The sequence below is a fragment of the Ictalurus punctatus genome, chromosome 6, assembly GCF_001660625.3.
Source record: "Ictalurus punctatus breed USDA103 chromosome 6, Coco_2.0, whole genome shotgun sequence".
Lineage (NCBI taxonomy): Eukaryota > Metazoa > Chordata > Actinopteri > Siluriformes > Ictaluridae > Ictalurus > Ictalurus punctatus.
The window spans coordinates 17370444-17392446 of NC_030421.2; the positions used below are offsets into that span (position 1 = coordinate 17370444).

The 22003-nt window shown below is 36.0% G+C and overlaps 1 protein-coding gene across 3 annotated transcripts in view; it reads left to right on the plus strand.

Moving 5' to 3' along the window:
- uxs1 (UDP-glucuronate decarboxylase 1) overlaps positions 1-22003 on the plus strand; it is a 30157-nt gene that overhangs the window by 6050 nt on the left and 2104 nt on the right. For all 3 annotated transcript variants that reach the window (XM_053680908.1, XM_017470618.3, XM_053680907.1), the window contains 12 exons: positions 2077-2104; positions 2978-3026; positions 5151-5194; positions 5874-5934; positions 6531-6711; positions 9112-9216; positions 10894-10953; positions 11567-11688; positions 16586-16705; positions 16847-16890; positions 20679-20739; positions 21835-21892. In XM_053680908.1, the coding sequence (XP_053536883.1) occupies positions 2077-2104; positions 2978-3026; positions 5151-5194; positions 5874-5934; positions 6531-6711; positions 9112-9216; positions 10894-10953; positions 11567-11688; positions 16586-16705; positions 16847-16890; positions 20679-20739; positions 21835-21892 (933 nt within the window). The remainder of the gene's footprint in view (positions 1-2076; positions 2105-2977; positions 3027-5150; positions 5195-5873; positions 5935-6530; positions 6712-9111; positions 9217-10893; positions 10954-11566; positions 11689-16585; positions 16706-16846; positions 16891-20678; positions 20740-21834; positions 21893-22003) is intronic.

A 22003-nucleotide genomic window follows, 5' to 3' on the forward strand; every position in this document is an offset into this window, starting at 1 on the left:
GGAGGGCACTGTATATGAATTCCAGGAGAGGGGATTGTGTTTGCCTAGTCCTTATCCTCTTTTAAACATGTCTGTGCATCATATTTGGACTCTTGACCAAAAGTCGGAAAGTTGTTTCTCAATGTTTTCTCTGAGATGTGGTGTTCTGTCCTCGCATTGCTTGCTCTCACCTGCATGAGAGTAAAATACTACATGCCTCCATGTTCCTGATTCTGAAAAGATCGGCTATCATCCATGCACGCTGGTGAAAAAAATTGTTCTACCACCAGCATATTTTAGCTCAGTCAATGTGTGTAGTGCAGCAGGTAGCAGCATTCAGAATGTTTAGCTGCACACTATAGCTGCTTTTAAATATGTGTGATCTAGCCAAATTTTTGTGCATACTGGACAGTCATTCCTACATGTGCTTGTTGAACATCCCACTCCAGATTTAGTCCCCCTTTGCTGTTATAATAACCCCCACTGTTCTGGGAAGGCTTTCCAAAAGATTCTGTAGCGTGGCTTTGGTGATTTCATTCAGTCACAAGAGCAGTGAGATGAGGCACTGATGTCAGAGGAGGGGTTTTCCACAAACGTGTATTGTACCAAATGGAAAAATGGAAAACTGTTTGAATTGGTGAAATTGCAATTGTACAAAACCATTTTGCACGGACTTTTGCAGTGATGTTTGTTGGTAAATGAGACCCTTTAGCTATAGTCTTTTTCGACACACGTGAATCGAACAGGGCTTTGGCTGGATGTGGGTTGTGATGATGTCACATGATGCATCTTGGCCCAAATATGCGGTGATTTTGAAAAATTGCAAGATCCTCCAGATATTGCGGAGTTTGCTTGATTTTTGCGATAATTTCTGAGATCACAAAATCCTGGGACTAATTAATACTTAAGCTCAGCTGTTATGATGATCAGTTGCTCTCCATGGTGCTGAACATCTTTCATAGCTGTTTATGATTTATCATTGTTTTTATGCAATATGTGATTAAAGTTGTTGATGGTTAATGACCAAACCCTTGTGATGCTATATCAGGATTAAATTATAGGAGCATAGAGAAATGGCTTCCTTTTTTTTAGTAGTAAAAATTTGCCTTCAAAATCTGTCAGTTTCAAGTCAAGGGGCTTTATTGTCATTTCAACCATATACAACTAGTACTGTACCCAGTGAACGAAACAACTTTCACCCAGGACCATGGTGCTACATAAAACAACACCGAGCTACATGAAACGACGCAGAACTAAATAAGACTCCAAAGACGTACAAAGGATTACATATAGTGCACATGTGCAAACAGCACAAGACAGTACAACAATTATTCATAATGCGTCAGTACAATATTCAGTCCTGTTTCAGCTACCAGAATAAACTGTATCTTATTGATACTGCAGTTTTCATTAGAAATAGGTAAATGGTATTAGTAGTAAAGATGGACTTGAGGTTGTGAGTTCATCTGTCTGATCTTTAAAATGTATTGATTATTAGGAATCACCTGATGTATCAGTTGACCAGTAAAATTGACTGGCTCCACAGACGTATTGCATTAGTGCACATAATGCTGATAAAGCACAGAAAACATGTCCAGTGGACGGTGTGTCCTGGCACGGCTCTGCAAATTACCTTTAATCCTCTACATTATTGCTATTTCCGTTGTCATGAGAGCTGGCCTGTACTTAAGCACTATAGAATTTAAATGGGAAAATAATATTGTGCTTTTTTTTAAAAAATTGAAATTCGTGGAATGTCAGTGGATTACACAATAAACAGTAAAAATAAGAGCTCATATTGTAATACATAACATAGTATATCATATATTACACACACAGATAGATAGATAGATAGATAGATAGATAGATAGATAGATCAGGATGGCTGAGGTGTATAGCCTATTATGGAAGCATTTTCATTTGTAAACAGATGCTTATTTAATCCACAAAGGCAGATGTATAGTTTTTTAGGTGACTACATATTGCTTGGAGATTCAAATAAGACTTCTGATGTGTTGAATTGTATTGGTGACATGTTATTAAAGTTATTAATGTAAGTTTTCACCACCCCCCCCCCCCCCCCTTGTTTTTTTAAAGCTGTCTGGGGAACCTACACCAACATGAGGTAAAACTGTAACTCTGGGTTATTCCTTTTTGATATAATTTATTTTTCTCTGTTGTATAATATATTTTAGAAGAATGTTACACTCGGTCCAAGTAATTCAAGATTGTCATTATGCTACTATACAAGTGTATAATAAAAGGAAACTGCAGCTTACCTAAACCTATGACAAACCTTCCAAGATGGTTTGCTTTGTGCAACTTATGCTGGGTCGAAAAATTGTGTGCAATAGACAAGACATATCACAAATGCATAATGTACAAGATAGATAAATGAAATACAGGATATTTTTAAAAGTCAGCAGAATCACTTATTGACATCAAATTGTAAGAAAACTGTGAAGCTTGGTTTATAGCTAAAACATGTATCACAAAAAGAATTTGGTGAAAGGAGGATAACAATTGATCTTTTAATGAATGGTTTAGATTCAGCCATTACAGTGTGCCTTCTGCCTGTCTCTTTATTGCTCATGTAGATCAGGTGAACAAATTTGATGTTGGAATCAACATTGGTTAAAATCTCACAATAAAATTGCTGCACCAGTGCATCCAAGCACTTGTCTTTAATAATGTGTGCCTAATTTGTTTAATAAGAATTATTTTAATTGGACTTATTCACATGACTACCATAGACCCATAAATGCACCTGGGCGTTAATTAACCATTAGATAAATATTTGACTCACTATCAACTACAATGGATCAATCCATCATGTGGGCTGTATATTATGATGCAGCTTATGATAACTGTGATACCTTTATGCTTTCACAATTTGTTCTCATCATTAATAAACTGGCCTGATATTCTGGCATAAAGAATGTATGTTGGTATGGGCATAATTGTGCCTTAAATGCTCTGCTGTTTCTCTTTCACACAGGTCGATTCAGGAGAATAGCGAGCTGAAGATTGATCAGAGGATAGATGAGGTTGGTGAAGATGAGCTGTTTTTTCCCCCACTCTGTCACTCCAGTTTATTTCAACTGATACTCAATAAAAAACTATCTAGACATATTTTGGTTTCTTAAAAATGATATGTACATGTCTCCTAAGGTATTGGGACATTACCTTCATGCACTACAAATCTTTGCAATACATACAAGATGGGGTTATCGAGTGATAATTGAAACACTACACTCTATACAGATTGACGAATGTTATTCCGTTTAGGTGGAATATAAAATGATTGTGACATGAAAGCAGTTCATTGCTGTGAAGATGTTGAATGTAGGGGACCGTGTTTGAGGGGTCGAGCCCTGTGGAGAGTTTAGTGTGGTAATACAAAATATTACACTTTTCTGTGCTGATTCTGTGATATCTGACATAAATGACATAAATTTGAATTTAAAAAATGCCTTTCTGGAGGTCTGTTTATTTGTTCAACATTATGCCACCGCAGTGTGCAGCCAGATACTTATAAATATTGTAATTTAGTGCTCCATAGTCAATATACACCCTTGTATTGTAAGCCTAACTAAACTTATCAAAAAGTTTAAAGAAAAAAAAAAACTGATTATATGAAAATTAGGTCACCAGAATTGTAATCTCAATTAAAATACGATTAATTGGTCAGCCCTAGACTTTTCTTAAAATTGTTGATTAAATGTGGTGTTTCTTTCGCATATATTTTTGTAGAGGCAGTTGTGTGGTGAGGTGTGGGTGCTGAAATTGTGGAATGATGTAAACATACCTTACAAGCATACATTCACCAAATACTTTATTAGGAACACTATACTAATACTTGGTAGGGCCCCATTTTGTTTTGCTCTCAAAACAGTCTCAATTTTTCATGACATGGATTCCACAATATGTCGCGAATCTCCCGTTCTACCACATGCCTTTTGCTTTTTGACATGGTGCTTTATCATACTGGAAGTAGCCATTAGAAGTCGGGTAAATTGTGGCCATGAAGGGATGCAGGTGGTCAGCAACAATACTCAAATGGGCTTTGGCATTCATGTGATGATTGATTTGGTATTACCGGTCCCAAAGTGTGTCAAGGAAACATTCTCCACATCATTACACCACCTCCACCAGCCTGGATTGTTTAAACAAAGTAGCTTTGGTCCATGGATTCATGCTGTTGGTGCCCTTTTCTGACCCTACCATCTGTGTGCCTCAGCAGAAATTGAGATTCATCAGACCAGGCTATTTTTTTTTCCAGTCTTCAACTGTCCAGTTTTGGTGAGCCTGTGTCCACTACTGCCTCAGCTTTCTGTTCTCGGTTGACTGAAGTGGAACCCGATGTGCTCTTCTGCTGTTGTAGACAATTTGCCTCATGGCTTTTTGTACATTTCTAAGATGCTTTTCTGCTCAGCACAATAGTACAGAGTGATTATCTGAGTTACTGTGGTCTTTCTGTCAGCTTGAAGTAATCTGGCCATTCTCCATTGACCTCTCTCTTCAACAAGATGTTTCCATCTGCAGAACTGCCGCTCACTGGATGTTTTTTTCTGATCCATTGCATCAGTCAGCAATCATGCCATGGTCAAAATCACTGATCACATTTTTTTCCCCATTCTGATTGTTGATGTGAACATTACCCAAAGCTGCTGGCCCGTATCTGCATGATTTTATGCATTGCCCTGCTGCCACATGATAAGCTGATGAGATAATTGCATGAATGAGTAGGTGTACAGGCATTCCTAAAAAGTGCTCTGTGAGTGTACATTTAAGCCAGTCACCGCTATCTTTTCATTTGCAGCATGTGCTCAACAAAGGAAGAAACTGATTAGCAAAATGTGGTGCTCATATCTGCCTGACCTTAGGGATTAAACATATTTTTGCATGCATATGAGGTGGCACCATTAGTGATGTTTGAAGTTTAAACCTTAATTATTCACTTTTCATATCTGCCTCAATTTGGCGTCCATCTGCAATTTCACTTTTAATTAATTTTTTGCTAAACCATTACACTTACTATTCTTACGCATTCACTACTTATCTGTTGAATTAATTTTCTTTTATATACTGTTCGTGATTATATTATTTTATATAAGTCATCTGTTATTTTGCTAACTTTTTTGATTTTTTTTTTTTCCTTCTGATTACAGGCTGTTGCACCTTTGAGAGAGAAGATTCGGGATCTTGAGCTCAGGTATATTTGCATTCAACTGTATGTCTAGTTTTTTTTCCAAACTGATTGTTTAATTGCCTTCACTGATATGCAGTGTGTTTCTCTATCCAGAGCTTTCTATCTGTATTTTGGCTTGGACGAATTAGAGTATGGTCAAGGTGCATAGAATTAACATGCATAGAATATCTATAGGGTGGCACAGCACCTTGTTGTGGACACAGTTGTTCAGGTGTATAATAATATTTCACTTTTAATAAGGATATTGTGGTTTCTGGTACTAACACACTTGACAGCCAGCTGTTTAAAATGCACAAACACGAAGATATGCAAGTGTCTTCAACAGGGACTTGGAGAAAGCACAAAGTGTTTAATAATTCATCAGATTAGCCTGCAGACTAACAGGCTTCAAGGGACCAGGGCTAAAATACAGAAGTCCAATTAAACTTTAACATCCCATCAGAGATTCTCGACACGTAAATTATGTGTATTGGCAGACTGGCAAAACATGGCTTGCCTAATCTTCAGACATGTTGAAATCTGGATGAAGAGGGCTTCATTAGTTAGCTAGCTATGATGGTTTAGTCCATGCAGGTGATTTAGATCTCAAGGCCATTGTTGATGCTCACCAGTTTCAACTTCTTATTACACAGGCATTTAGTTGGGAGCAATTGTTTCTCAAATCTTGATTGTTGTTTTCCAGTTTAACACAAAAGTATCCACCGGTGAAATTTCTCTCTGAGAAGGATCGGAAGAGGATTCTGGTAAGAATGCAACACGTTCTCGTACAATTTTGTTTTGCTATTTTCACTAAAGTCCAGACTGGAGGCCCAGGAATGTTCTGCGATAATTAAGGCAGTCTGTATGATGTCATATATGTGACACTCAGAAATGGAAGATATTGCAGTAGAAAGAAGTCTCCAAATGAAAAAGTTAATGTGATATTTGGCTTCAGTACAAGTGTGCTTGCCATTTTCTCCTACAAATTGAATTAGAACAAGTCAATACTGAGCACTTGTGCTACCTTGTAATTGAAGTGTTGTCACATTTTTGTTGCTTCTGCAGCAATTTAGTGCACTAAATGAATGAATCAAGTGAACAGATGCTGAATTGTAGTCTATAGATTTGGCAAAGAGAAATGGCAGGGATGCGAGGAAATTAGTATAATTTGATTTGACATGGATAATTTAGCATGTGAGTAGTACATGTCTGTACAGTATGTACATTTTAATAAAATGTAAGGATGGCTGGAAGACATAAGTAGTGTCACATGATAGGATGGTATTTGCTGATGGAAGCTAGCCCTTAGAAGCAGCAGTTGTTTTGAATAAATCATTTAATAGACTTTCTCCGGCTGTAGATCACAGGTGGTGCAGGCTTTGTGGGCTCCCACCTGACTGATAAACTGATGATGGACGGTCATGAGGTGACAGTGGTCGATAACTTTTTTACTGGCCGCAAGCGCAATGTAGAGCACTGGCTTGGTCATGAGAACTTTGAGCTCATCAACCATGATGTGGTGGAACCACTCTATATTGAAGGTGAGTATTCCCATGCTCCTGCACTATCTGAAAAAATTAAAAGGAAAATCGTCTTGGGTTTTTAATGAGATCTTAAACTCTTTGCAAAGAGGGATATATGGCTGTGCCTATGTAAATAACATTACTAATGAATAGTAGTCAACATAGATCATATACAGTGATTAAGGTATTGTGATTAAAGATTATACAAAAGATTTCCACATGGAACCGTACAAGAAAATAGTTTTCTCTCAAATTGTGTCAATAATACTACATTAGTATGTCGTTTGAAATTAGTCTTATAAAAGTAACGTTACATACTCAAATAACAAATATTGATTTTGTACTTTAATTTTTGAACAAATAATTTTACCTGCTGAGTCAAAGAAAAGGGACAGTGGTTGTTCTTTGACATAAGTTTATGTGGTGCACTATCGGTAAAACAGACATTGTTGCTTTCAGATAAATTCTTTCTTCTCAATGTGTTCAGACATTCTTGTATTCATAATGTCAGACTTTTATTTTTAGTTTCTAGGGATGGGTACCTATACTACACGTTCACATGTGATATCCATCTGAATAGATGTGAATGGGTACAAATTCATTCTGTTAGAGGATTTGCATGTAACAGGTTGATATTTTTATTTTTTATTTTTTATGGACTGATGTATTGACTGATGTATTGCATACAATATATGAATTCAGTTCTCTATGTTAAAAGGTACATACTTGCAACAACATGTCTCCCAGTCCCCACCAGGATTTTGCAATCGCAGAAATTAACACAAAATAAAAAAAACTCCACAATATTAGGAGGAACTTGCAATGTTTAAAAATTTCTGCAGATTGGGTCGACACATCATGTGACATCACAACACACATTCAGCCAAAAACCTCTTTGATTCACGTGTGTCAAGCATGAGTACAGCTAAAAGGTCTCATTTACCAAAAAACATCACTGTGAAAGACAACAAATGCATGCAATTGCAATTTCGCCAATTCAAATAGTTTTCCACAAAAAACTCAGCAAATTGCCTTGCGAATTTTGAAAAAAGCTGAAATCAAGCATTTGTGGCCGCAACAATCACAAAAAACTCTGAAATCCTGTATGGATGCACTGGTCTCCTCTACATACATTTCTTATTATTATTCTTAGCATGATCTCTGCACGGTACTACTGTATATAGGCTCTTTATGTGGATTGGTCTACTAATTCGTGCAGCTATTCTTTATTTATAACAATATGCATAATTATACCAGAGAATTTTAGCATCTTGGTGGAATAATGTTTTAAGAAAATGGCATTAAAGAAGTATTAAGCATAGCACTCATGATGCATTCAAAACACATGAACATATCAGGTGTGAGCTCTTCTCTGTCCGCTGAATGTGCCTGATGCCTTCTTTCATTGTATCACAGATGTCAGCCTTGATGCATCTCTTTTATATTAGTGAATCCAGAAATTTGCATGCCTTTAATTGTCACCTCACCAAAAACTACACCAAAAATGTTTTTTTCTGTCTAACATTGATTTGTTTTAACATTTGTGCATCGTGCATTTATGCAACTTATACTCGTGCTGGTGGTAAAACCAGTCTGTCCACTACAGGCCTGAATTATCAGTTACTAATCCATAGCTGACTTTGATCATGGTGGCATAATGCCTCCTCCTTATTGGTATTCGACTTGAAACTGAATGTGCCCCCCCCCCCCCCCCCCCCCCCAAACACACACACACACACACACATACATTTATCCCCCTACGCATTATATTTATCCGTCTTCCTTCTTTTGCCAGTGGGCTTAGTGAAGAGGTGTGTGTGGGTGTGGGGGTGTGTGCGTGTGCGCACATACTTCCAGTACTGACTGCACTTCCCCTTGTGAAGGTCCTCTTGTTCCTTCAGTGTTCCACAACTGAAAGAGTATTCTCACAGTCACGATTCTTCAATAATAACTAAATATGTTAATAAAAATGATGACAGAACCCGTCTTTTTTTTTTTTACACCAGATTAGATTTCAAATTGAAATAGCTTTCCCTGTATGCCTGCATCTTGGTACACAAATTAGTCCAGACGATGCAGCTGTTTTACAGACTACAGTAAATACAATGGTGTTCCAAGACAAAAACTGGTATTATTTGATTTGACCAAATTCATAATTTGGGACAAGCTAAGTTCTCATCTTGTGTTGTTCTTCAATATCCATTGCAAGCCTATATGGAATTAACCAAATGGCAATAAAAAAATTGTCCATATCGTTTACACCATATGTTCTCCTGTTTGGATAATTATTTCATATTTAATATACTGCATGTCTAAATCTGTGAGTTTGGCCGCATGCCGCTTAAGAGAAGATAACGATGCTTTTTCCATGTATATTGAAGCCTTTTGCCATTCTGTTTTTCTTTTTTTTCTTTTTAGTGGATCAGATCTATCACTTGGCCTCTCCTGCATCACCTCCCAATTACATGTATAATCCCATCAAGACCCTAAAAACCAACACTATAGGCACTCTTAATATGCTTGGTAAGTATTGTCACACAGCATTCACAAACTATGATAGCTGAGTGTACGCTGTGTATTTGTATTTGTGTGTGTGTATGTGTCCTGGAAAAAAAATACCTTCCTTCTAACTTCAGCAGTGATCTTCCTTTACTCTCCAAATTACCATTCACCCAATCCTATATTAGCTTCTCCAGCTGCAAACAGCAGGAAGAAGGAAGCCACAGGAATTCTGTGCTCTTTGTTAATTTATCTTTCATTGTACTTGGTACTGAGATTGTATAGTGTTGTATAGTGAATTATTGACTGGTTTAAAGCTCATTTTTCAGTAGCTGTGCCTTGACTCCTTGCTTAATCTTTGCATCACTTTGCCTTGCCCTGATGTAGTATAATTGTGAGTGCAAGGACACTACATCCTTTTTACCTGTATTTTTCCTCCATTAGTAGAACAAAACACTTTATTACACAAGCAGCCATGTTTGTTTCTAGCAAGTTTCATGATCTCGACTGTAGCGAGATATTTTGAGATAAGAGCTATAAAATATGACCAGTTGCCTGATTTTATTCAGGCTGAATGAAAGGTTATGGTAAACAAATTCCCACTATTTTCATATTAGATCAGTATTATGTATGTTAATATAAAGCAATATTTGATTAATATCATGATTGACTTTAGATTTCAAAATGCATCACTAGTTCTATCACAAGTGTGCAAAAGTACTGATACCTTACTTTAATATGTTCCCCCTAATTAATCTCGGTTGCTGTCTGAATAAAAGATGATGGAACAATAATTTTAAGAGAGGTCAGAAGGCTAATCATGGGTTATTTTTTGGGGGAAAACACTAAAGCAGGTTTAAAGCATCCATATCATTTTATCATTATGAAATGAAGCTAAATTTGCTAACCTACCTTTGTGATAATAATGCAATGGAGTATTCAGGAAAATGTAAGAGAAACCAACGAGAGTTTCTAGAAAAACTTCAGTTTTACTGTCGGGTATAGTTCTGCATTATTAGGGGGTGTGTACATTTCCAATTAAGACAATACGGACCTGCCAGGCTTTACACATTTTTTGTGGGAACTCTGCAGTCCGTCATCAGCGTGTGCCGCTTCATGTTATCACTCAAAAATACCTAAAACAATAACAAACAATAAAAATGGAATCTAGAATGATTTGTGCAGTTGTATTGCATTTTATTTTGCTGTATTGCATTGTATTTTGCTGCATTTATTTATAATAATAACTAATCCCTAGTTATTAATCCCTAATTGATATTATTATGTATACCCCTTAAAACTTTCAGCTGAAAATAGTAAAAAATGGCACATTTGAAATTATTTAAGACTTAAGATATAATTTCACTACTAATTAGAAAGTGATTAAAAATGCGGTTTGCTCTCCTGTCCCGCTCGTCAGCACAGACTCAAACAGTGCTTTCAAGCCCATTGCAAAGTGTAGTGTGCGTATAGGGTTTGCATTGGGAGAGATTCGTGCCTTCTGGAATTCTAGATGAAAATTCACTGAAATATATGTCTACTTTAAGTCTATTTTTTGTTGGCCTTGCTTGTCATTTATACTGATTCAGGGTTAATTGCCCTTGTGGCTCATGAATTGCTGAATTTAGTTTAATAAAGCACACAACTGATCCAGCTGACCATAGATGATTGATTTTTTTTTTTGTCTCTCTTTATCATCAGGTCTGGCGAAGCGTGTGGGTGCTCGACTACTACTTGCATCCACATCAGAGGTTTATGGAGGTATGGTAGTATCCTTAAATAATGAAAGTATTATTTTAAGTATTGCACATGTAAAGACAATCAAAATCAAATAAGGTGCATAACAATGGCCAAGTACATCTGACATCTTTAAACAAAATTTATCATCATGTTTTTTTTTTCTTCATGACTTCCATTTTCTTCTCAGTTTGCTTAGTTTTGCGATGATAAGACATGTCGAAAACTGTGCCTTATTCAGATGCAATTATTGCTTGATTTCAGTTAAGCTTTTGAGAAAACTGAGCTTTAGGACACCCCTCTGATTTGAAACAAAGAGACAAGTGTTGTGCGGTGAGCTGAAGCCGGAGGACACAGTTAATGACTATCTCATTCTGACATTCAGATTGACTTATAATGAGACACACACACACACACACACACACACACACTGTTGCTGTTTCACAGCCTCCCCTCTCGCTCTCTCAGTGTATTGTTCAGCTGGCTAGGCCCAGCAGGGTGTGTCAACGTGAGCGCCCCAGGGCTGTGTACTGTATTTGTGTACGCATGTTCATGAGTTTGTGAGTAATTGGACAGCTTATCATATCAAATTAACATGTAGGTAAATGATTTGCCCTGTGTGTTTGTATACATATAGATCCAGAGGTGCATCCTCAGAATGAAGACTATTGGGGTCATGTGAACCCAATTGGACCAAGGGCTTGTTATGATGAAGGGAAGCGTGTGGCTGAAACTATGTGTTATGCATACATGAAACAGGTATGTCTGATTCTGTTACTAATAGTATAATAATGACTAATGAATTTCTATAATATCATTTTGCTGGGAGAAAGAGATGATGGAGAATAGAGGGTCTTTAAAGGGGGCAAAGAATACTAGATGAGCAGACTAATTAATTTTTTTGCAGGAGTTAATCTCATCATGTTTATTTGATCGCAGACCAGTCAAGCTTTTATACTTTGGATAAAGAACATCTGCATGTTTTTTTTGTTTGTTTTTTTATTGTTTTCTTGTGAAAGTTAATTTTTATCTTGTTACATAAGAAAATGTCAAAAACAGACACTGTTATTACAGTAACAGCAATCACAAAAAGACATCACAGCAAATGGAAAAATTAAAATACAGTATATAGTGTGGTGTAGAAAGGCCATACATTTCAGTTGTCACTGATTAGGTCCTTATCTGTGTCCTTTCTGTAGCTAGCTTGGCCTTATTAATCACAGCAGTGCTTTGTTCTAATGAAACTGTGTCATAATACAATAAAGGCCATTACCCAAGTATATTTATTCCTGAATTATTTAGACTTATAAAATGGTCTTTTTTTGCAGCCCTTATGCCAGTGAAAACACTTCTGAGTCCGTGTAAAGATTAGAGAGCTGTCATCACGTAATAAACAGGGAATTTTTCCCTAAGGGTGTTCTTATAAGATCTTATAAGAATTTATAAGGCTCTTCCTTTATTTTATCAGCTACCCACCAAGCCTTCTGAGTAGTAGTAATAATAGGACTAAGTGAAAGATTTGTTTGGTCAAGACCAGTAGAGGGTAAATCCTGTAGTCTGTGTGACTTCACCACAGCCTACACAATGAATGCCAAGGAACTCTAGAAATGATGCTCACCCAGACAAAGATTGACAAAGATATTTGTATTGATCTGGCCAGAGCATTTATAGGCATAAGGTTTGACTTAGTCCAGTTGATGTCAAAGCCAGAGAGGTTCTGAATTCATCACATAGTTGAAGAATGTATTGAATAGTGGAGTAGACATGGGATAGGTAGCGCATCATTTGCAAATAGTGAGATGCAGTGGTCGTTGCCATGCAAAGTTATGTACTTTATCAGAGAACTTTGCTGGTAGTAAGCCTGTAGTGCTAAGCTCAAAGCAAATAGACTGCGTCATTGTCAAGATTTGAGCTTGTGATGTATCTAGCACATTTTTCCTAGAATAGGAAGAAAATGTAAACTAAACATTTCTACTCTTCTGCATGTGAAATTTGCTAGTGTCTAAATCATAACTAAAACAAATGAGCCTGCTGGTTACCTTATAGAATTGTAAGGTATATACACGCTCTACAGTTTCTACCTTAGAAAAGTGATTTGCTCCCAAACAACCCCCTTCCTGCCCCCGGGACTATGCATTATTCCTCTGGAAGGTTCTGTGTTAGGTTTTTTTGCTATACATGTAATTTGCTTTACTATATTGACTCTTTTTTGCTTGATTTAATAACAGTGTTTATCTGGTGCTTTTCAATCTGGCCAGATCTGTAAGAAGAATTCAGTTGAGTATTTCATATGTGTTGGAGCCTTAGAGTTGCAGTGCAGTCGTACCTTGAGAGAAAAAAATACTGTACCATGATTTGGCTACAAAAAATCAGGGAAGACAAAATCGCATTAAATATATACACCACATTAAATTCTCTCTCTCATTCTCTCTCTCTCAAATCCAAATGAAACGCAAAATTTACTTTCATCTTCCCCATGATTGTGGTTGTGTGTACTGAACCAGACTGAGAGATCAAAGGCTGAGGAAAACTTTGCAGGCGATTTGAGTTAATTAGCTGATTAGAGCTCTTCTCAGGTCGATATTTCTGTATTATAAATTCTTTATTCTAATATTTTGAGATATTGGATTTTTGTTTTCCATGAGCTGCAAGCCGTAATCATCAAGATTAAAACAAAAAAAGGCTTGAAATATTTCACTTTATGTGTAATGAAAGTTCAACTTTTTGAATTAAATTGTGGACAAAAACGAACTTTTCCATGATATTTACATTTTTTGAGATGCACCTGTACACTGAAGACATTTGAGTTTGAGATCAAAAGATTAATATGATACAATAGATCAGAATTTCAGCTTTCATTTCTTTATATTTGCATCTAAATGTGTTAAACAATTTAAAACATGGCACCTTTTGTTTGAACACACCCATTTTTCAAGTGATCAAAAAATATTGGAACATGTGACCAACAGGTGTTTCTTGTTGCCCAGGTGTGCTCGGTCATATTGATTTTGAGTTGATTGATTTAAAATGTTTTGAGTTTAAACAATTAATAACTCTGAATGTCTACTCTTGGTTTGAACCCTGGGTTTTGCCTGTGAAGACTTCATTTGCTGCAAAAAAAAAAAAAGATAAACTAACATGAAGAGCAGAGAGCTGTACATGGGAGAAAAGCAAGCCATTTTGAAGCTGAGAAAAGAGGGAAAATCAGTGCCATTGCACAAACATACTTCCAGAGGGGACGGTATCTGGCAGATTATATTATGGCTGACCTGCTGATTTCATTTCCTTACTGTTGATTATTCTTACTGTTGATTATTCTTTCTGCTCATGGCACTATGAAATGAAACAGTTTTATTTTACTCTAGGAAAAAGGGACATGTGATTGAGGTATACAAGATGTTGTAATTATGGATTGTTTAAGAGCTGTGGTCTCTCTGACTTTTCATATGTACTAAAGCCCTTGCGGAATATAGTGAGCAATTTAAATGCTAAGTTTGGTGCAGATATACATTTCTCCCCACTGTGAAGGTTTTGCTCTCCCATGTTTTTTATTAAAGAAATTTTTTTTCCCTTGGCAATCTTGGTCTTGCTCAAAACCTTATCTGTGAATATCCATCTGAGTGATTGGCAGCAGCCTTTGGTGGATCAGGTTGGATCTGGAATCTTTTCATCACTTCCTCAGTTGATTTCTTATCTGATTCACTCAGACAGAGCCATGTTGGGCATGTAATGCCATCACATTCTTTCCCTCAGCTTTTCATAAATGCATAGAAATACATGACCATCATGGGAACATTTTCAGAAAGACAGATATCAGAATAGACCACAGTTTATCTGTAGTCATTGTCATATTCATGTCTTTGCCACTAATGCAAATAGAGATGTGGCTAGAATGCCTTTGTTGAAACTGGAGCAAATTTTGATGGAAAGTTATGTTGGCTGACATTTAGAATTGAGTTCAGAGTCTACACTGACAGTCAGCACAGAGCTGAATGGGTCCATTTTTTTCTTAATATTTTCCTAATGATTTTCTGAAATTAGTCAAATCCCAAGCTATTTAAATATCCACAAATCATCCATTTAAATAACCCTTTTCCCTCATTTTTTGGATTCTTCATTAACTGTTTTTGGCCATGTTTTTTTTTTTTGTTTTTTTTTTTTGTTTTTTTTTTTTAAATGAGATCCAAAATTATAATGGCAGTATTACTATTACAGTGTATTTTAGGTATTGCTATTACTGTGCATTTCTCTCTTCTTTCCTTTTTGCCTTCCTTTTTTAATCCTCTGTTAAACTAGAGAATGTATTGCAGCAACAACTATAAAAAACATGTAGATTTCTCACCTGTGAGCCCCCTTTGTCACCTCAGGCTGGTCTCTTATTAGCAAACTGTCATCACATATTTCAAGTTCTCCTGCCATCTCCTTGTCTAATCAGGTTATAATCAGATTACATCTCACATGCATTTATACTACTATACTATACTCGCCCAAGTGTATACACTGACATGTATATATTCAAAAACATACACCACATATTCTGACCTTATGATAATATGAATTTTTCCATTTCCATGGGTACGTTACAGTACTTAATGGTAACAGTACACTGATCATCTTCAATATCGAATGTGATTTATCTGACTGCCCTCCTCCTGGCACATCACTACATTTCTACACTACAGTCTACTGTATGCCTTGACCAGTCTTTAAAGAAGCAGTTTTTTTCATTGGTTTTTATTTGTTTATTTTTTATTGTTTTCCTTTTACATTTAATATACTGCTAATACATACAATAACCCATAATGTCACTATATGTATGTTAAAATTATAACATTTCATAACCTTTACCATTTGGGGGAGGGAAAATGGCTAATTGGGCCCAATTTGGACATTTTCACTTAGGGGTGTACTCACTTTTGTTGCCAGCAGTTTAGACATTAGTGGCCGTGTGTTGAGTTATTTTGAGGGGACAGCAAATTTACACTGTTACACAAGCTGTACACTCACTACTTTATATCGTAGCAAAGTGTCATTTCTTCAGTGTTGTCACATTAAAAGATATCAAATATTTACAAAAATGTGAGGGGTGTGCTCACTTTTGTGAGATACTGTGTGTGTGTGTGCTTATTTATTTATCTATCTATCTATCTATCTATCTATTTATTTATTTATTTATTTATTTATTATAATTAATTTCTTCCGAATAACTGGATGCCCAGTTGTCCTGTCAGATGGTCAGTCCACCTCCTGTGTTCACCTCTGAATGTCCTGTGACCAAAGCGTGCTACCACACACAGATACACAGCTTCTTCAAGGTTGGATTTGGTCGAGCTGTAAACGTCCCCAAAACATACTGATTAGATAACTAAGAATAGTCAGTAGGCACTTGTAAATCTCATAAGCTTGAAGAAGCCATTCAAATCATTTGATATTTTGAAACATTAATGTTGATTTAATAACTCATTACAAATCACTCAAAGGAGATGTGTGTGTGTGTGTGTGTGTGTGTGTGTGTGTGTGTATATATATATATATATATATATATATATATATATATATATATATATATATATATAAAATCAGTTTATGATTCTTAATAAAAAAATTCTATAAGAATAAAAATATATATTCATATATATGTAATTTTGGACTTCAGGAGGGAGTGGAGGTGCGAGTAGCACGAATTTTCAACACGTTTGGTTCTCGCATGCATATGAATGATGGCCGGGTGGTTAGTAACTTTATCCTGCAGGCTCTACAGGGTGAGCCCCTGACGGTGAGTTTCTACACACACTGCTCTAAAATAACACACTGTACTCTGGTGGCCCCAGTGTTGCACCACAATTTAACTTACCATAATAGCACTCAATTAATGTTAGTCATTTTAATGTATGTCGCTCTTCTTTGTTTTCTTTAGGTATATGGTTCAGGATCTCAGACCAGAGCATTTCAGTATGTCAGGTAAGCCATCAGAAACTTTAAGATCAATGTTCACTCACGTGTTCACTGTGGTCTGACTAGCACTCTGCTCTGCTGTTTGTTCTGACTCATTAATGTCACTGGCTATCTCAAGCACATACTGTATGAGTGTATATAAGCTACGCAGAAAGGCTAATACTGGTTTGCTAGCTAGTAGTAGTAGTAGTCCTACAGTTCATAGTAAGAAATAGTCCAAAAATTGTTCCCCAGAGACTGAGTTTGCTGTCAACCTGGTGTGTAATCGTAAGCTTTTGTACCATATGGGCACCAAAGCCTCTGATTCTGGTATTTAACTGACTTACGTAGCTTGTGCCATTTTAAAATTTTGATTCCTTCATTAATTGTAGTCAGATGTCTTTCCTATATGTTCATGATATAAATAATCTTGTTGACTTGAGGCAACAGAAGTTTGACATGAACTATTGCTTGTGCAGCTTTGTTGACTGAAAAAAAGAATGCAATATAAGGTCAAAACTCATTCTTTTTTTTTTTTAAGAAATAGAAAATGCAATTGCTTTTGATGGATTATTGATAAAAGACAGTTCAAAGACAGAGCTGTTTGCTTTGATTCAAAAGGTGTTGCGGTAACTGTATGTAGCCTGATAATACTTTGCTTTGATGGAGAGAAATGTATCTGTCTGTTAGCGATTTGCAGAGGAGGACAAGTTGGTCTATGGAGACAAGAAGGGGAGGAGAAATTATGTTATCTCTATTATGTGTTGTGGCCACAGAAAAGCAAGACATAATGCCAGAGAATCTGAATGTGCCAATGCTATAGTTGCATGTTGCATTTTTCAGCATATGCACATTTCAATATTTTAGTCACAACCAACTGTCATGTTTATAGTGTGTATGTACAGCATTGGATAATAATAATAATAATAATAATAATAATAATAAAAAATAATAATAATAATAATAATGTGCAGTAATAAAGATTTCTATTTGTGTTTGAATTTGTATTTTTAATAATTGAATCTTTCAGTTCATCAAACTACTGAATAATTTGATGGTTTATGAAAAATAATCACTGGAAAGTTCACATTAATGAAATACTAATAAGGCAGTAGCTGATGATTTAGGACTAGTAGTCAACAAAAATCCTTCACCAATGGCAAGATAATGTGTAAACATGCATATATTTTTGTGTGTGTTTGTTTGGTTGTTGTTTTTTTAAAGTTGGTTATTGCTCTAAAACCATTCAATTCTAGATAGAATGTTTTGTAGATAGAATGTTTGCTGCCTGTATGAAAACAAGCACATTTTGCTGAATAAGTCTACTTAACACAACATACTCTTACAGACAGAGTTTTATATATATTTACCCTTGTACTAACAGCAGATGAGGCCAGCTTGGACCTCACAAGCGCTAATTCATTCAGAATAGGCAATCTCTTTGAACAGTGCTCAGATAATCACATACAGTCCTGCTGATCCCTTCAGAAATCAATCAGATAATGCAGTAGATTACCTTACCCTGCTTCAGCAGCTTCACTTGCATTTCTCTAAACCCAAAGACTGACTTATGATAGCTTGCTTCCAATTTTGCAATAAAAACAAATTACCTGGTTGCCTAAATGGGGCATGTGACTGTGCTCAGAATGTACCAATCACATTCAGACTCATGTTCAAAAGTAATTATCATACACCTTTCATCAATGAAGTGATTCTGATTAACCCCAAATAAAGATCAGCTATTTCTGTAGGCTTTTCTCAACATCATCTTGGTTTCATCTGACTGACTGAGATCTCATTGTCGAAAGATATTGATCAGGACAGGGTTACAAAAGAATTTGCAAAACATTAGATGTACCATGGAACACCACGAAGGCCATCATCATCAACAAGTGGAGAAAATGGGGCACGACAGTGACATTATCAAGAACAAGATGTCCAAACAAACATCCAAGCACACCTCAAACCATGGGGCAAAAGATTTTATGCTCTGATGGAATCTGCATAGAATGTTTTGAGCATAATTCTAAAAAGATATGTTAGGCACAGAAAAGATTATCACTCAACAAACACCATACCCATAGTGAAGCATGGTGGTGGAAGCATTGTGCTATGGAGCTGCTTCTCTTCAGCCATGACTGGGGCTCTAGTCAAGAATCATGGATATCAATCTATTTTTGGACACAAAACCTGCAAGTCTCTGTTGGACAGCTAAAGATTTAGTAAAATTTCAACTTCATGCATGACAACATCAACACAGGAATGTCTTCAGAAGAAGATGATCAAAGTTTTGGAATGGCCCAGTCAGACTTCACATCTAAATCCTTTCAAAAACCTGTGGATTAACTTGAACAGGGCTAATAGACTATCCCCTCACAATTTGATAGCTGTGGAGCATTTCTGAAAGGAAAACCGGAATAAAATAGCAAAATCAAGATGTGCTGTGTTGGTAGACTCTTATCCAAAAAAAAAAAAGTTTTTTGAGACAGTCCTGTGAAAACTGCAGTAAAGCTGGTGTGTGTGTGTGTGTGTGTGGTTGTGGTTGTAATGCTTTTTAAACCAAGGAGCCTATGAGGACTACTAAGGCTTTTATGCTACTGGTATTTGGTACAGAAAAGAAAATTGCTTTGATTGCTTGGTATAGAAAAGAAACTTGCTTTGATTGTTTGGTATAGAAAAGAAAATTGCTTGATGGCATTTGGTGGATGACCTTGAAGTTTTTGTTGAGAGAAAGCAAGAACAGTAGTCAAAGGAATAGGGACAGGAGACTGTTGTTGTTTTTTAAGATAGAAATGTTTGTCATTGTAGAGCACAATGAAGTTTTTTTTTTTCTTCTCAATATTAAGTAACAGACCTTGATGAGTTAGTAATTATAATTCCCTTTATTTATGTAACGTTCATTTTCATGTTCAAGGTTACCTTACACTAGTGAATGGAAAAAATGTAGCTCTGATAGCCCTAATACAGCTCTGTCCACGTGCCTGTCTGCCAGTCGACAAAAGACCTAAAATACTATAGGTATTTGTATACCTACGCTCAGTGGTCATTTTAATAGGAACACTTGTACCCCTGCTCGTTCAGCCACTCATCTGGCAGCAGTGTAATGCATGTAACTCATGCAGATACAGGTTAATCATTTCAGTTAATGTTCAGCAGTCACTGTGATAACATTTTTCCCCTTTCTGATGTTTGATGTGATCACTAACTGAAGCTCTTAGCCTTTATCTGCATGATTTTATGCATTGCGCTGCTGCCACAGGATTGGCTGATTGGGTAATTACATGAATTAGTAAATATAGAGGTGTCCCTAGTAAAGTGGCTGGTGAGTGTATATTGTAGATGACATTTTAAAAAATGATTTAAGGTCATTGGCTCTGTAAGCATGTCATATATTATTTGAAATGCATCCACTGAAATGCATCCAGTAGTTATATTAGTGCAGGCCTACTCGGGATGAGGACTAGACACTTGGAACTACACGTGTCAAGTGTCTTAGAGTTGATTACTTATAACTAAGACTACATTACAAATAGTAAAACACAATTATTGATTGTTTGGCTTCGTTACAATTGTTGAAATAAAATGAAGGTTACCCTGGAATGACGTCGTGGGTGGAAAATAAAGCATGTGCCATTATGAATTCAGTTTAGGAACTGAGTGATTACATGAGCTAAATAATGTTGCTGTACATTCTTAGCATCATGAGTTTTTCAACTACCATTGCTGCATTATTGTTTATGTTCTGTCCATTATTTTTGTATTGTACAGTATTGCATTGTAATGCTTTTTTCGTATGTGTTTTTCCATCCTTTCAGTGATCTCGTGAATGGTCTTGTAGCCCTGATGAACAGTAACATCAGCAGTCCTGTTAACCTGGTGAGGATTTTAGTCATTAATTGGTCGATTGACTGACTGACTGATTGGTTAACTGATTCATTTATTGACTTTCTTAATGACATATATTACTTACTCCTTACAGGATTCTTTATCATCACGGCATTTTTTTTGTTATTGTTGTGGCCAAAAATGCTTGATTTTGCTGCAGGGTTTTTTTTTTTATTTGCGGTGCAATTTTTTGCAGGGTTTTTTTTGCGGAAAAGTACATGAATTAGTGTAATTGCAATTGCATGAAATTGTTTTGCACAGTTTTTCACAGTGATGTTTGTTGGTAAACGAGACCTTTTAGCCGTACTCATATTCGACACGTTTTGATGTCCCATGACTAGTCTTAGCCCAAATCTTTGGTAATTTAAAAGAATTGCAAACTCCTCCAAATATTGTGGAGTTTGATTGATTTTCCATTGATTTCTGTGATCACAACGTCGCAAAATCCTGGAGAGACTGATTATTTAGAAAGTACAGAGCAGGGCCTCAACAACTATATAGGGAATATTTGCCTTCTGGCTAAATCAAAAGTGGTTCGCATATGCATATTGAATATCACCTTCAGTATTTGATTTTATAAGGAATTTTGAATAGTGTTCTTCAAATATTAATTAATTAATTGTGTACTTAGTTAATCAAGTAATTAATTAGTTGTTTCATTAATTTTTTAATGCCTCACCAATAATGACGTTTTTTGGTCAAAATTTTTCGTAATTTTTTTTTTTGTACTTGATATGTAGCGTGTGTAGATTTAATAGTACTGCGCAATCCTCATTGGCATTGATGAGGACTGGACAAATAAAGTAATCAAGTATGTTATATTGAATATTTTTTTTTTTTTTTACTTTTTTGCATTTGTTAAAAAGAAATTGAAAAACTCCTGACAATTTGTAATTCAATAATTCATTCGTTCATTAATGATGTAATACTTCACTGATAATGTCAGACAGCAGTTTTCATTTCAAAGCATTTTATATTTGCCCGTGCAATTTGTCAGCACTTGACACTGAGCACATCAACCAGAGGATAATTTACAGGGCTGTCACTCTCACATTTCATTTCTTCATATGTTCGCTCTGCTTTCAGGGAAACCCTGAGGAACATACCATATTGGAATTTGCTCAGATGATTAAAAGCCTGGTTGGTGAGTAAACCAAGTTATATAAAAGACAGCTAGGATCACATACTCGCACGTGCTTATGGCATTTATGTAGTCACTCACAATAGAATCATCGTTCTAAATCTGATTCTGTAA